The sequence below is a fragment of the Zeus faber genome (genome assembly GCF_960531495.2).
Source record: "Zeus faber genome assembly, chromosome: 13".
Taxonomy (NCBI): domain Eukaryota; kingdom Metazoa; phylum Chordata; class Actinopteri; order Zeiformes; family Zeidae; genus Zeus; species Zeus faber.
In genome coordinates, this window is record NC_137198.1 from 8,678,297 (window position 1) to 8,690,796 (window position 12,500).

General features: G+C 44.2%; 2 protein-coding genes across 2 annotated transcripts in view; both read left to right on the forward strand.

Moving 5' to 3' along the window:
• LOC307238646 (receptor expression-enhancing protein 5) overlaps positions 1-7,685 on the forward strand; it is a 16,866-nt gene extending 9,181 nt beyond the window's left edge. The window contains exon 7 of the mRNA XM_080011722.1: positions 7,555-7,685. The gene's annotated coding sequence lies outside the window, so the exon portion shown is untranslated. The remainder of the gene's footprint in view (positions 1-7,554) is intronic.
• diras1b (DIRAS family, GTP-binding RAS-like 1b) lies at positions 7,588-9,398 on the forward strand (the record flags this gene model as incomplete). Its single annotated transcript, XM_080011718.1, has 2 exons — positions 7,588-7,896; positions 9,111-9,398. 2 exons carry the CDS (start codon positions 7,588-7,590, stop codon positions 9,396-9,398), a joined length of 597 nt encoding a protein of 198 aa, XP_079867844.1.
• Between the last annotated feature and the right edge of the window lie 3,102 nt (positions 9,399-12,500).

The following is a 12,500-nucleotide window of genomic DNA, read 5'->3' on the forward strand; positions in this document are numbered from 1 at the left end:
GATGGTGACAACGCAGTGATGATGATGATGATGATGATGATGATGATGATAGATGATTGGTACGGTAATTCATACCAGATAGAATATTGTCCGCACATGTAGCTACAGTACGTGCTAACAGCCCTTTTCAGCCGTGAGGCCTGGAAAGTCCCCAGGCTGAGAGTAAAAACGGAGGAGGGGAGTCCCACCCGTAAGAAGGTAGGGTGCGTAGACAGATGTGAATCCTATTACCAATGGACACACAGCTGACAGACGCATGGACCTTTGTATTTGCCGTCCCACAGCTTAGTGTGGTCGGTAATCTGCGCTTGTTGTTATCTTGGGGGTAGTAGTAAAAGTGGCGTCAGTCGTCACAGAAGTGTTACTACGATAATAGTAGAAGTGGAAATAACCAGACGACGGGGACAATAATGACAACAGGTATTGTTGATGGTGTCGGCCGGAATGCTTCTAGGTAGGCGAAGGGAATAAGAAAAAAATCTCCTCTCTCAGAGTGCATATAGCCAGGGAACCTGACTTGGATTAATAATGGAAAACCAAAGAGTGAAGTTGAACCCCACTAACTCTATACCAACCCAAAATGTCCTCTCGTTATCTTTCTCACTAGCCCTCGTGGTCTCAGCAGAAGTGTGCTTTTGGGAAACCAGCGAGGCCAGGGTGACAGTGACAATAGTTCACAAGCTAGTCCACCTTGGGCCGACTTTCATACGTGTCTCCTCTTTGATGCCAAAGTGTGTTGGATGTTAACTCAGTTTGAGTTGCAGTGAGTTCATTTGAAAGATGGCCATATTAAAGATAATTGGATAATACGATGCATTGGCTCCGCTTCCTTGTATGCACAACCATCCTTGTCGTAGCTTGGACATCCTTTCCGTCTGCCGACTGGATATGGACACCATTATGTTGTAAATCCAAGGTTTCATAATGCCTGTTACTCAGAAATGAGTCACAAATAAGGACTTCATATAATGTAGACCACCCATCAATAGCCATGATCTCAACTGTGACGTGAGTTGAACATTTATTTTTATAAATGAGTCATTGCTTCAACTTAAAAACATTGCTCAATGTTATATATATATATATATATATATATATATATATATATATATATATATATATATATATATACTGTATCTATATGCTTTATATATTATATATATATATATATATGCTTTAATATTCGATATACTGTTAACGCATCAAAGGAATGTTTTTAGGTTGGTCTGTGTATTGGCCAAAAAAAATTTAATTGTTAAGGTTGTATTAATTTCCCTCAATGTTTTCTGAAAACAAATGACAGCGTAGGAGAAACATGATAATTCCAAGTGGAGCACAGGAGTAGCACCACCTGTCTGGCCTGGAATTCCCCTGCAATGTTTGCTTTTAACCATCTGCATGTTAATCAGTCTTGGATCAAGTGGTTTTCACATGAGCTGTTCCTGAGCTGTTCCTCTCCTGTAGAAACCAGTGGAATCCTTTCCAAACTGCAGAGTCTCCATCTGTCACCGCACTGGACGCTTCAGCAAAAGCCCTCTGCAAAGAATTAAAGTAATGGCTGGCAGGTCTACGTCGGCTGATAATATAAAATATAAGAGGAATTATGATGGAAAACAAAAAATACTGTTACGTGATTACGAGGTGATTACGTGCCTGCTTTGTTTGTTTCCTCTGCCAGGCCGTTGTATTATCGGGGCCTTATCGAGAGGCCAGACGGCAACGGGCAGCAATCCCAAGGTCAAGCTGAAATTCAAAACAATGTCCAAGAAGTTGAGCCAATCCGAAAGGAGATGCAGGTGGAAAACCGATTTTACTTATTTATCAGATACTAGTAACTGTTCCAATTGTTGCGAGTAACAATTGCAATGTCACTAGTAACAATTTGGAGACTTTCGTCATTGAATCCTATGGGGCTCCATGTTTTAGATGTCAAATAGGCAATGACTAAATGGTCCAAATTGGTACTAGTAACATTGCAATAGTTACGGGTAACAATGGGAACAGTTACTAGTATCTAATAAATAAGTACTGGTACCTAATACATTTTGACTAGTACAACTATGTAAAATATTTACTAGTAACTGTTGGAATTGCAACTAGTAACTAAAATATATGTAAGTACTGGTAACTTTTTAAAAGTAACTAATTCATCCTATGAATTAAATGTTGAAACAGCTTGCCATAGATCACAATCAGATCAGAATCAGCTTGATTCACCAAGTATGTTCACATACGTACAAGGAATTTGACTCCGTTTTTTTCCTTTCTCTCAATGTACAAACCTGGACTACACATACAGTGTATGTATATATATATATATATATATATACAGTATATACATATTAAAACAACAGCAATGAAATTGTAGAAGGAAGGCAATAGTGCAATGGTACAGAGTGCAAAGATGCTGGAATAAATATGGAATAGTAAACAGGTTACTTTATATACATGAGGTAGGTGGATATGACATTATATGCTTTTATACAATTTACAGTATATACACTGTGGTTTGTATGTACAGTGAGTGTTCAGTGTAACAGGTTTATTGCACAGGGACTGTCTCTGACACTGTGTGCCTGGTTTAGATGCACAGTCAAAGGCGTTACTACATACTTATTACATATATCTGCACTCTGTCTACACTGTATACTGTGAGGGTCATCACAGAAATACACATCGTCTCGGTACCTTTCCCAGGTGCTGTGCCAATGCACCGGAGCTACGTAAAGGGGGATTGCATCAAGTATCAAAGGGTTTCCCTGTGCATTAGGGACTGCATGTTGTGTCTTAGGGAGACTGCTGCTAACTTAAATCCTGGGAATTGGGTCAATGCAGAGCAGGCCAGGAGCATAGAGGAGGTTAAGCTCAATGATTAGCTACTAAGCCAAGACCACAGTGCTGCAATCTTTTGCACACTCTGGCAAATACACACGCACACACACACACACACACACACACACACACACACACACACACACACACACACACACACACACACACACACACACACACACACACACACACACACACACACACTGTGGCACTGCTCACAAGGCTTCACCTACATTAATATGATTATATGGACTATACAATGCAAGCACACAAACACACGTTACACACACAGACACAAACATGCTAAGCCTGATTTAAACTTATTAAATTTGTTTGAATTATAGAATGTGGAAGGATTCATTTAGGTAACAATAAATTGAGTATTTTTAGGAAAATTAAAATAGCCAAAAGGAAAAGAAAAAGAAAACTTTAACAACAATCATTATAAATGACAATCCAAAAGATTGTCTGTGTTGGGTGGATTACGCTACAAGTCCCAGACTTCCATTAGAAATGTCAATGTTGTTTTTCCACATCTTCTCTTTACACACAAACACAAATGCATTGAATGGCTTTTTGTTATGAAGTGCCAGCCAAATGAAGTATAAAATATGGGATTGTTTGACAAAATAAGATTACCACTTTAAATCGAGTGATGTGTGCACAATGTCATCTCTTAGATGAGGGAGTGGATGTTGCTCCACTCGTTTTATCTCAAGTGGTTTAGTGAATTTTATAGTTTTGTGTTTAAATGTGGATAATATGTATGCATATTTGTGAATTGGCTGTTATTGCGTGGACTGATAGATCAGTTCAGAATATATTTATATCGGAGTTGTGTATTATATTGATATTTATATTCTATGTAGATGTTGTGGAAAAGTGAACTTATTTAATCCTTTGTAAAGACTAAAGGCATTAAAGCTGAATTTAGCAATATTTCTGCTAATGAAATTGAATCAGAAGACTCTTAAGGGTTATTTCGCCATATGGTTATTACTTCTCGGCCACCATAGGTAGACGCCAAATAATTTCTTGGAAAAGAGCTCGAGGGAGTCAGGTGTAACAGTCAGAGTTTGTTTACATCAATCGCCATTTCCTTGGATTTCGCTTAATGCAACTTTAAGAAGCCGATGGAAATATCACCAAATATCACCTGTAGTGGAGCTGAATGTCCGATTAAGCCGCTTGAGGATCCGATCCGAGTGCATATTTCCTTTCTTTGCATCATCACCTTCCAAATGGGAACACATGGATACACACACACACACACACACACACACACACACACACACACACAACACACACACACACACACACACACACACACACACACACACACGAACACAAAAGCACACAATTCCCTACAGATGTGCAGAATCAGAACAGCCTGAGCTCATGTGTGCACTGCTCACAGAATATCAAATTGCCTTCTGCGTGGCTGCACTTGTAGCCGCAGACACCAGCACATCACACACACACACACACACACACACACACACACACACACACACACACACACACACACACACACACACACACACACACACACACACACACAGACACGTGCTGACACTCTTACTGACACCAAGGCTTCAGCTGATATTGTTGTTCTGCCAGAACAAGACAAACGCTGTGGATGTGATGGGTTTGCGTGTGTCTGTCTATATGCCTGTTTACTTGTTTAGTGTGTGTGTGTGTGTGTGTGTGTGTGTGTGTGTGTGTGTGTGTGTGTGCGTGCATCTGTGTGTGTATCCAATGCCTCTCAGTCACTAAGCCCCTTGGGAAATATGACCCCTAGGTCTGAGAAAATATTACAGAAACACAGAAAGTTCCTGGATTTATATTTTATTTTGTCCCCAAAAATACGCATCCCTTTTACAAATAACCTAATTTCCTCCACATTCCAGAATCCTCCGGTTGATTGAAACCCATTTTCTCAAGATACCAGAGGAGCGCTTGGCAGGCATCTATTTAAGCGCGCTCTTGATCTGTTGAAAGGCATTGTATTTGATGTTGGTTAATGCGCCTCCTTTGTGCCACTGCTTAAGTGGCTCTCTTGAGGGAAATTATGTGCATATTTACTCTAAAGGTGACATTTCCCCGCTCTCTCTATAAAATAAACGGGTGAAGAAAGCCGCGTGGAATCTATTTTCTGACGGAGAGGAGGCCTGTCGCTCTGTGCCAAAGCTATCTCCTAATGGAGTTTGGCTTGGCTGCCACAAATGCATTTATAGTATACCATTGATTAATTAAGGACCTGCAGTCCCCCCATTTCAGATGGAAGGCGAGGAAGGAGAGAGAGAGAGAGAGAGAGAGAGAGAGAGAGAGAGAGAGAGAGAGAGAGAGAGAGAGAGAAGAGAGAGAGAGAGAGAGAGGAGAGAGAGAGAGAGAGAGAGAGAGAGAGAGAGAGAGAGAGAGAGAGAGAGAGAGAGAGAGAGAACTCCCATTTGGGAGAATATGTCATTAATCTCCCAAGCCTGGTGTCAAGGACAAACGCTGAAGTGGTGGTAGTACAGACTCTGTACATGTGTAGTGTTTGTGTTTGTGTTGGTTGGTTGGTTGGTTTGTTTGTTTGTTGGACGGCCTGTGTGCATTCATTTTTGTATGTTTACGTGTTTTATGTTTATCGTTGTATGCGTTGCAACATACCTGCAGCGCGCAGTTTTAGGTTGGTGGTGGAGGTGGGAAGCAGAATGCTAATTTTAGATCAGGTTAAGGAAGAAGGCACAGGCGGGAGGGTGAGGGAGGAAGGGAGGGAGGGAGAGGTTTGGATGAACAGGATTGCTGTCAGTGCGCCGGAGCCCGGTCCAAAAAAAACAGGCGGTCACAGAGGTAGAAAGAGCGACTGACAGACGGGGACATCGATCAAACCCCAGTGGTCTGGTTTATCGATTCAGCAGCACAGGGCGACCTGCTGAGTAAGACAGTGGGAGACAGAGAGGAAACAATGAGGGGTAGAGTTGGGCGTCTCAGGGCACAATTTAGAAAAACTAAGGTAGAATCTTTACAAAGTAGACAAATTAAGAAAAAGGAGAATTGGAGAATGGGGAAGACCAATAAAGTCAGTAAGGGAGAGAGATATAAAGAGAGAGAGACTCATAAAATAAAACATAAAACACAGATTGTAAATATGGGGTTGGTGATGATATGCAATATTACACACACAGGTCTGATTTTGCATCATGTTGAGAGTGTGTGTGTCTGTGTCTGTATGTGTGTGTGTGTGTGTGTGTGTGTGTGTGTGTGTGCACGCTTGCATGTTGTGCATATGCATGCAAACACTGGAAACCATGCACAGGCTTTGGTGAAAAAATATCAAATGTTTAAGCGGTAGATAATCTGAGGTGTTGCTCGTGAGACATCATGTCATCGGCTCTTGTAAACCCCTTGACTTCATTAGATTTAGTGTAGATTGAGAACTGTGTCCGAAAAAGTCCAAAAGCTCATCAAGATCATTCCGTACCTTCATTTGCTGCTGGTAGTAAAAAAAAAAAACCAGCGCTCTTCCTTCAACTCAGCTGTGACTGTGTCTTCAGCCGTAAAGAACCAGACTGGAAAGAGGAGCCATTCTAAACTGCCTGTAAACCCCAAGGGGAAGTTCCTCAACCTCCATTAATTTTAAACTCTATGACTGATATTTTCTCCAACCTGGCAACGCAATTACAGACACCCCCCCCCCCCCCCCCCCCCCCATCAATAGTGGGGGCACGCAGAGCAAGCCCGACAGAAATCCACTTATTCCGTCTAGTATTGATGTCCATTTGCTGTTTCATTACAGGCCATGCTCAGAGAGCGCCGCACAATCACAGCTAAAGAAGTGTGTGTTACGGCTTGAAAAGAACGTTACTGCAAGTCTAGGCTCACAACAGAGTAATCATGCGCAATCAACATTGTATTGCGCACACAAACACACACACACACACACACACACACACACACACACACACACGTGCACTCAAACACAAATGTCCGAACGCAAACACATGTGCGCACTTATGCGCAAAAATATGCAAAAGCAGTGGGAGCGGCGGAGACCATTTGAGGACGTGGATCGGATCCATATGCATGAGCTGCAGCAGGCGATGTTGTGATGTACGGCCAAAGCCTTGAAGAGGGCCCTTGTGCTCTGAGAGTCAACAGTGTCATCGGTGGATTACCCACTGCCGCTGAGGACCCGCGCATTTATTTTCACTGATGAATGGAATCTACTAAAGGGAATCGGTACACAAAAGGACAGTGATGATCGTCAATTGTAATCTGCGTTTTCAGAAGCTGTGCGCTGCTGTTTGGCCATACAATGGTATTCCAAATGCCCACGGGTGATTCAGAGCTATGAGAGGCATGGGATGAACTCACCTATAGCACAATATAGCACAACTATTACAATTGCTATCGTCCCTTTGCAGACATTTTGACCTGGTTGGCGATGGTTGAACACGGCTGAAGTTAACGACATTATCTCTGGGCCGTTTCACTGAGGTGTAACTGCGTAACGGCATGAACTGTACAGTGACCTGACATGGCATTCAAAATGTCTGCAGCCAAAAGAGTCCATTGTCTGCCATTGGTAGTTGATAGCTGTGTGTCCTCGGTCACACGACTGAAGCGCCAAGGATTGCAGTCTAACCAAACAAGTCCGCCAATCCCTCCATTTCTCTTACACTGGTGCTCGCTTTCTGTCTCTGTCTCTCTCTCGGCTATGGCGAACGTGCCTTCTAGGTGTAACAGCATCTACAGCCTGAAGGGGGCAGCATGCCGGAGCAGAGCAACGACTATCGCGTGGTGGTGTTTGGAGCGGGCGGGGTGGGGAAGAGCTCCCTGGTCCTGCGCTTTGTGAAGGGCACCTTCCGGGACACCTACATCCCCACGGTGGAGGACACCTACCGACAGGTGATCAGCTGTGACAAGAGTGTGTGCACGCTCCAGATCACAGACACCACAGGGAGCCACCAGTTCCCCGCCATGCAGCGCCTCTCCATCTCCAAAGGCCATGCCTTCATCCTGGTCTACTCCATAACGAGCAAGCAATCCCTGGAGGAGCTCAAGCCCATCTACCAACAGGTGAGGGGGAGCTGGCGAGTATATAGGTTGCTAAGAATCAATGTGTGTGTGTGTGTGTGTGTGTGTGTGTCTGTGTGTGTGTGTGTGTGTGTGTCTGTGTGTGTGTGTGTGTGTGTGTGTCTGTGTGTGTGTGTGTATTTTTAGTCAATTTGCTCCCCTAGTGTAATTTTGAGTGTTTGGCATTCTGTTCCATCCACGACAGTGATGTGGGCCCCCCCCGTGGTCAAGAAGGGTACTACATGTGGCCAAATCATTGGCAAAACATTTAGATTTTAATAAATGTGTTGTCAAATAATAAAAAGCAAAACCTCATGTTACTCCCATGTCACTTGTGGACAGATCTGGGCCGCAAACATTTTTGAGCTTTTCAATGGTTGAAAACCGCTGCTCGATGACACAGAACATTAAATGAACACCCGTCCCAGAAGCCGCAATATTTATCTTCTTTTCCTCACAACCAAAGGGAACTTATTTGAAATTTCAAGCTTTGTTCTCCCCCCTATCCTTCAAAAGGTGCGAGGGGTGATCGAGCCGGGATCTCTTTTTCTCTCACGTTTACTATTTTATTTTATTATTTGATCTGAACATCTGAGCTCCATTGGCTGACGCTGTTGCTGAGGAAATATGTTTCTAACTCTGTGAGCTGCTTTCTTTCATCTCCATTTGAAGGCAAACAGCATCCACTGGGGTTCGCGTCAATGATCACTGATCGGGGCCAAAACGTGTTAAAGAATTATGAACCTGACACCACTTCAAGGGGCGATGGATTTTTTTTCTCATTTCTTATTCTCACTTTGTGGTGTCACATATACTGTACATACGGTATTTGTGCATCAATATTTTCATGACAGAAGCAGTTTGAACACACACCATTCACACATATTCCAATGTCAGCACATGCTGCATCAGAAATAACCACTAGTCCAGCTATATCCAGAGCCCAAGGTAGTTCTCTCTCTCTAACTGTCTGGATAGTATAAAGCAATAACTTGGTCTTTTATGGATGAGTTAATGATTAATTGTTTTTCTTAATATGTTTGTGAGACCTAAATAGCTGGCCAGTAGGAGAATACACAAACCACAACCTTTTCCCGACCAATTCTGCTGCTCCTTGAATAGCGCTGATATGAACAATACTGACGCAACTCTATATATATCTAAAAAAAAAAAAGAAGATAATTCCTCTGTTTTTTTTTTTTTTAATTCCGTCACAGGTTTTGGCCATAAAAGGCAACGTGGAGTCCATTCCCATCATGCTGGTGGGCAATAAGAGCGATGAGACCCAGAGGGAGGTGGAGACCAAGGACGGGGAGGCCCAGGCCAGCCAGTGGAAGTGCGCTTTCATGGAGACGTCGGCCAAGACCAACCACAATGTGACTGAACTCTTTCAGGAGTTGCTGAACCTGGACAAGAAGAGGAACATGAGTCTCAACATCGACGGCAAGCGCTCGGGGAAGCAGTCCCGCGCCGAGAGGCTGAAGGGGAAGTGCAGCGTGATGTAGAGCAAGACCCCAGGGAACAGAGGAGGAGAAAAGGGTAGTGAAGGGGAGGGGTGGAGGAGGGGAGAGGCGAGAAGAGGGGAGGAGAGGAGGGGAGAGGAGAGGGGAGGGGAGGGGAGCGGATGAGGAGGAAGACGGAAGACAGAGAGGAAAGGGGAGTTCAACACTCACAACAGCTGTAAATTCTCTGGATCCAATGGAGAGAGAGGGCATCAAAGAAACGATATAAACCGCATTTGAAGTTAAAAAAAAAAAAGAAAGAAAAAAAACAAAGCAGGGGGTCCTTTTGTTTGACTGGCACATTGAGATAAATCCCGCCCCCACCCCCAAAGCAGACAACAGCTTAATCTGTACCTCGGGGCGCACATCCAAACTAACTCTGCAGGAAGAAAAGCGGAATGGAAAGATGCGCGATAACGGGAGCCAAGTGCGTCAAAAAAACAAACAAAAAAACAAAACCTGTTCGAGGAACTCTCAAAATAGTCATCAAGAATTTGGACAGCAATAAACCTTTGGCTAGGGTTGGGGATATTTGGCGTACACACACACACACACACACACACACACACACACACAGTCAAAACCCCTTTTTAGTGCCCTCTCTCAATCCCAGCTCCCCTTTCCCCTGCTCTGTGCGGACGCCCTCGCCCTCTGCCCGTTGCTCCATATATCCACCAATATAAATGTAATCTATATGTAACGAAGACGACAAGGCCGCTCCGAGTCAGCCCCCTGCCGAAAACACCAACACCCTTCATCCAATTTAGGAGACGCTTTATTTTTTTTTCCTCCCCTCGGTTGACTTGAATCTGCAGCACAGCCCTCCATCCTGCTGTCAACCCCAGGACGAGGGGCGAATGCCCCCTCGGGGGAAACAAAAGGGATTCGTGGTCTCCGCCTGCATGAACGGCACGAGACGATGAAAGAAATGCATAATGAAGCAAGCGGCTCCAAACGAGGGGTTTGGCTTTTCAATCCCACAAAAAAAAACGAGAAAAAGAAACAAAAACAAAAAAACCCAGGCCGCTCCGGAGGACTCTGCGGCGTGTCACCGGAAAAGGGGGCAAAGTTTGCTCTGCGCGCGGGTTTTCCATCCAGCTCCGTGGTGTCCCCGACCCGGCGGGGTTTTAGGTCTTAGGTCTGGGACAAGGGACCGCTTCGGCCATAGTTTCTCTGAACCCCCAGTGCTACGAAAGATTTAAAAGAAGAGACTTGAGATCGAACATTCAACATCTTCTGTACCTTAAGCCAACTGTTGATATTTAGGAAGATCATCCGCAAAACTCCCTGACTGTTCTGATTCCAACTGCATCTGTCGGCAGGGTATATATACATATTACTGATACAAGCAACAATCCTTTTAAGACTCGCTTAGTATAGAATAACTCTCTGTCAACTCGGTGGCGGATGGAATTAAACGGCGGTTTCTGCCACCGGCGGGGAATCGCATCGGCTGTGAATCGGAAAGACAGGCCTTGTCTGTGGGAGTGATTTAACCACTCGAGAATCGGAGAATCATTGCCAAACGTGTGTAAAAAAGGGAAAGAACGAGACAGATATTGCTTATAGAGTTGGGAATGTCAACGTGCTTTGGCACTTTCAGGTGAAGGTTCCTTTCTGCCTTTATTTTCTGTTGTGGTTTTATTTTTTTTCGTGGCGTTCTTTAAACATGTGTCGAATTGAAACCAACCCCCCCCCCCCCCCCCCCCCAAAAAAAAAAAGAATGGAAGAAGCACAGAAACACAAATGTAAAGGGGGTCCATCTCCTCACGCGGGTCAATCGATGCCACACACAACGAAATGAATCTCCGTCAGTGGGTCTGCTTCCTGCTGGGTTTACAGACAGGTCACGTGACATTTCACATCCATACACACACTAGAGGACAGGAAGCATAACGCACACACACACATACACACACACACACACTCGCACACAAACACACACACACACACGCGCACGCGCAAATCTTGTGCTGATATGATCGACAGACACCAGGCATTCCCAGCCTAAATGCTCTCGCCTTGCACCTTATATCACAAACGTGCACACCTAAATTCACAACGACCGTTATTCTACTTTGCCATGTTGATCGCCTGCGTTATTTATATATATATATATATATATATATATATATATATATATATATAGCAAGTTTTTTTCCACTGAAAACAAACAAAAACACAAAATCGTCACGTGGACATTGAAAAGCTCGATATTGTTCCTACCGAGTGGACATTCTCTTGTCACACAGGTGCACAACGTACACAGGGCAGTCTAAAGCACAATACTTTTTTTACCAACATATCTATTTATACATTTGTTTGTTTGTTGGTTGGTTGGTTCTTCTATCATCCCCGCCCCCGGTTTGTTTCCTCCCCTATGATTCAAGTTTTTGACCATCCGTGTGACCAGTTGTAGATGTCGGGGTACAGTCGCGTCCGGATGGCGGGCTCAGTCACGTCTCGGTGTGTTTGCTTGTCCGGCGCAGAACCGACGCGCGGTCACGACGGGGAAGATCTGATAACGGCAGGCGGGCGCGGTGCGGCCGACAGACGACCCTGCGAGGCATCCAGATTTGATATATACATGTGTATACGACGACCAGCTTTTATGGGAGGGTCGGGGGTTTCGGTCGTGTGCGGCGCCCGGTTGCTCCCCTCTATCGCTCACTGTATGAAGGGGGAAACAGTCTGGTCCCCGTACGTTTGAACCCAAATTAAATAGATCACGTGCGTATCTCTCTTTAAAAAAAAAATAAAATAAAATAAAAAAGCACAGCAATCGTCATAGTGACCCTCTCTCTCTCTCTCCTTGTCTGTGGGCGTACAGCAGAGGAAGCAGTTGGGCACTTTAGGGTGACATTTCACTTGAGATTTGCTTATTAAAACAAAGCATCGCCCCATTTTTGACCCACCGATATTAATAGGTACAATGGAAAATGTCACTCTTGTGTTATTTGCTCTCATGGCTCCAGATAAGAAATATTAGGAATATGTACAGTTGATGTAAATAGCATATAAAACTGAGATAGCTTCAAGTGAAACGTTTTCATTGTGACAAATATGGACGCGCTGTCGTTCTGGGAGAAGCACGAGGCGACGGCA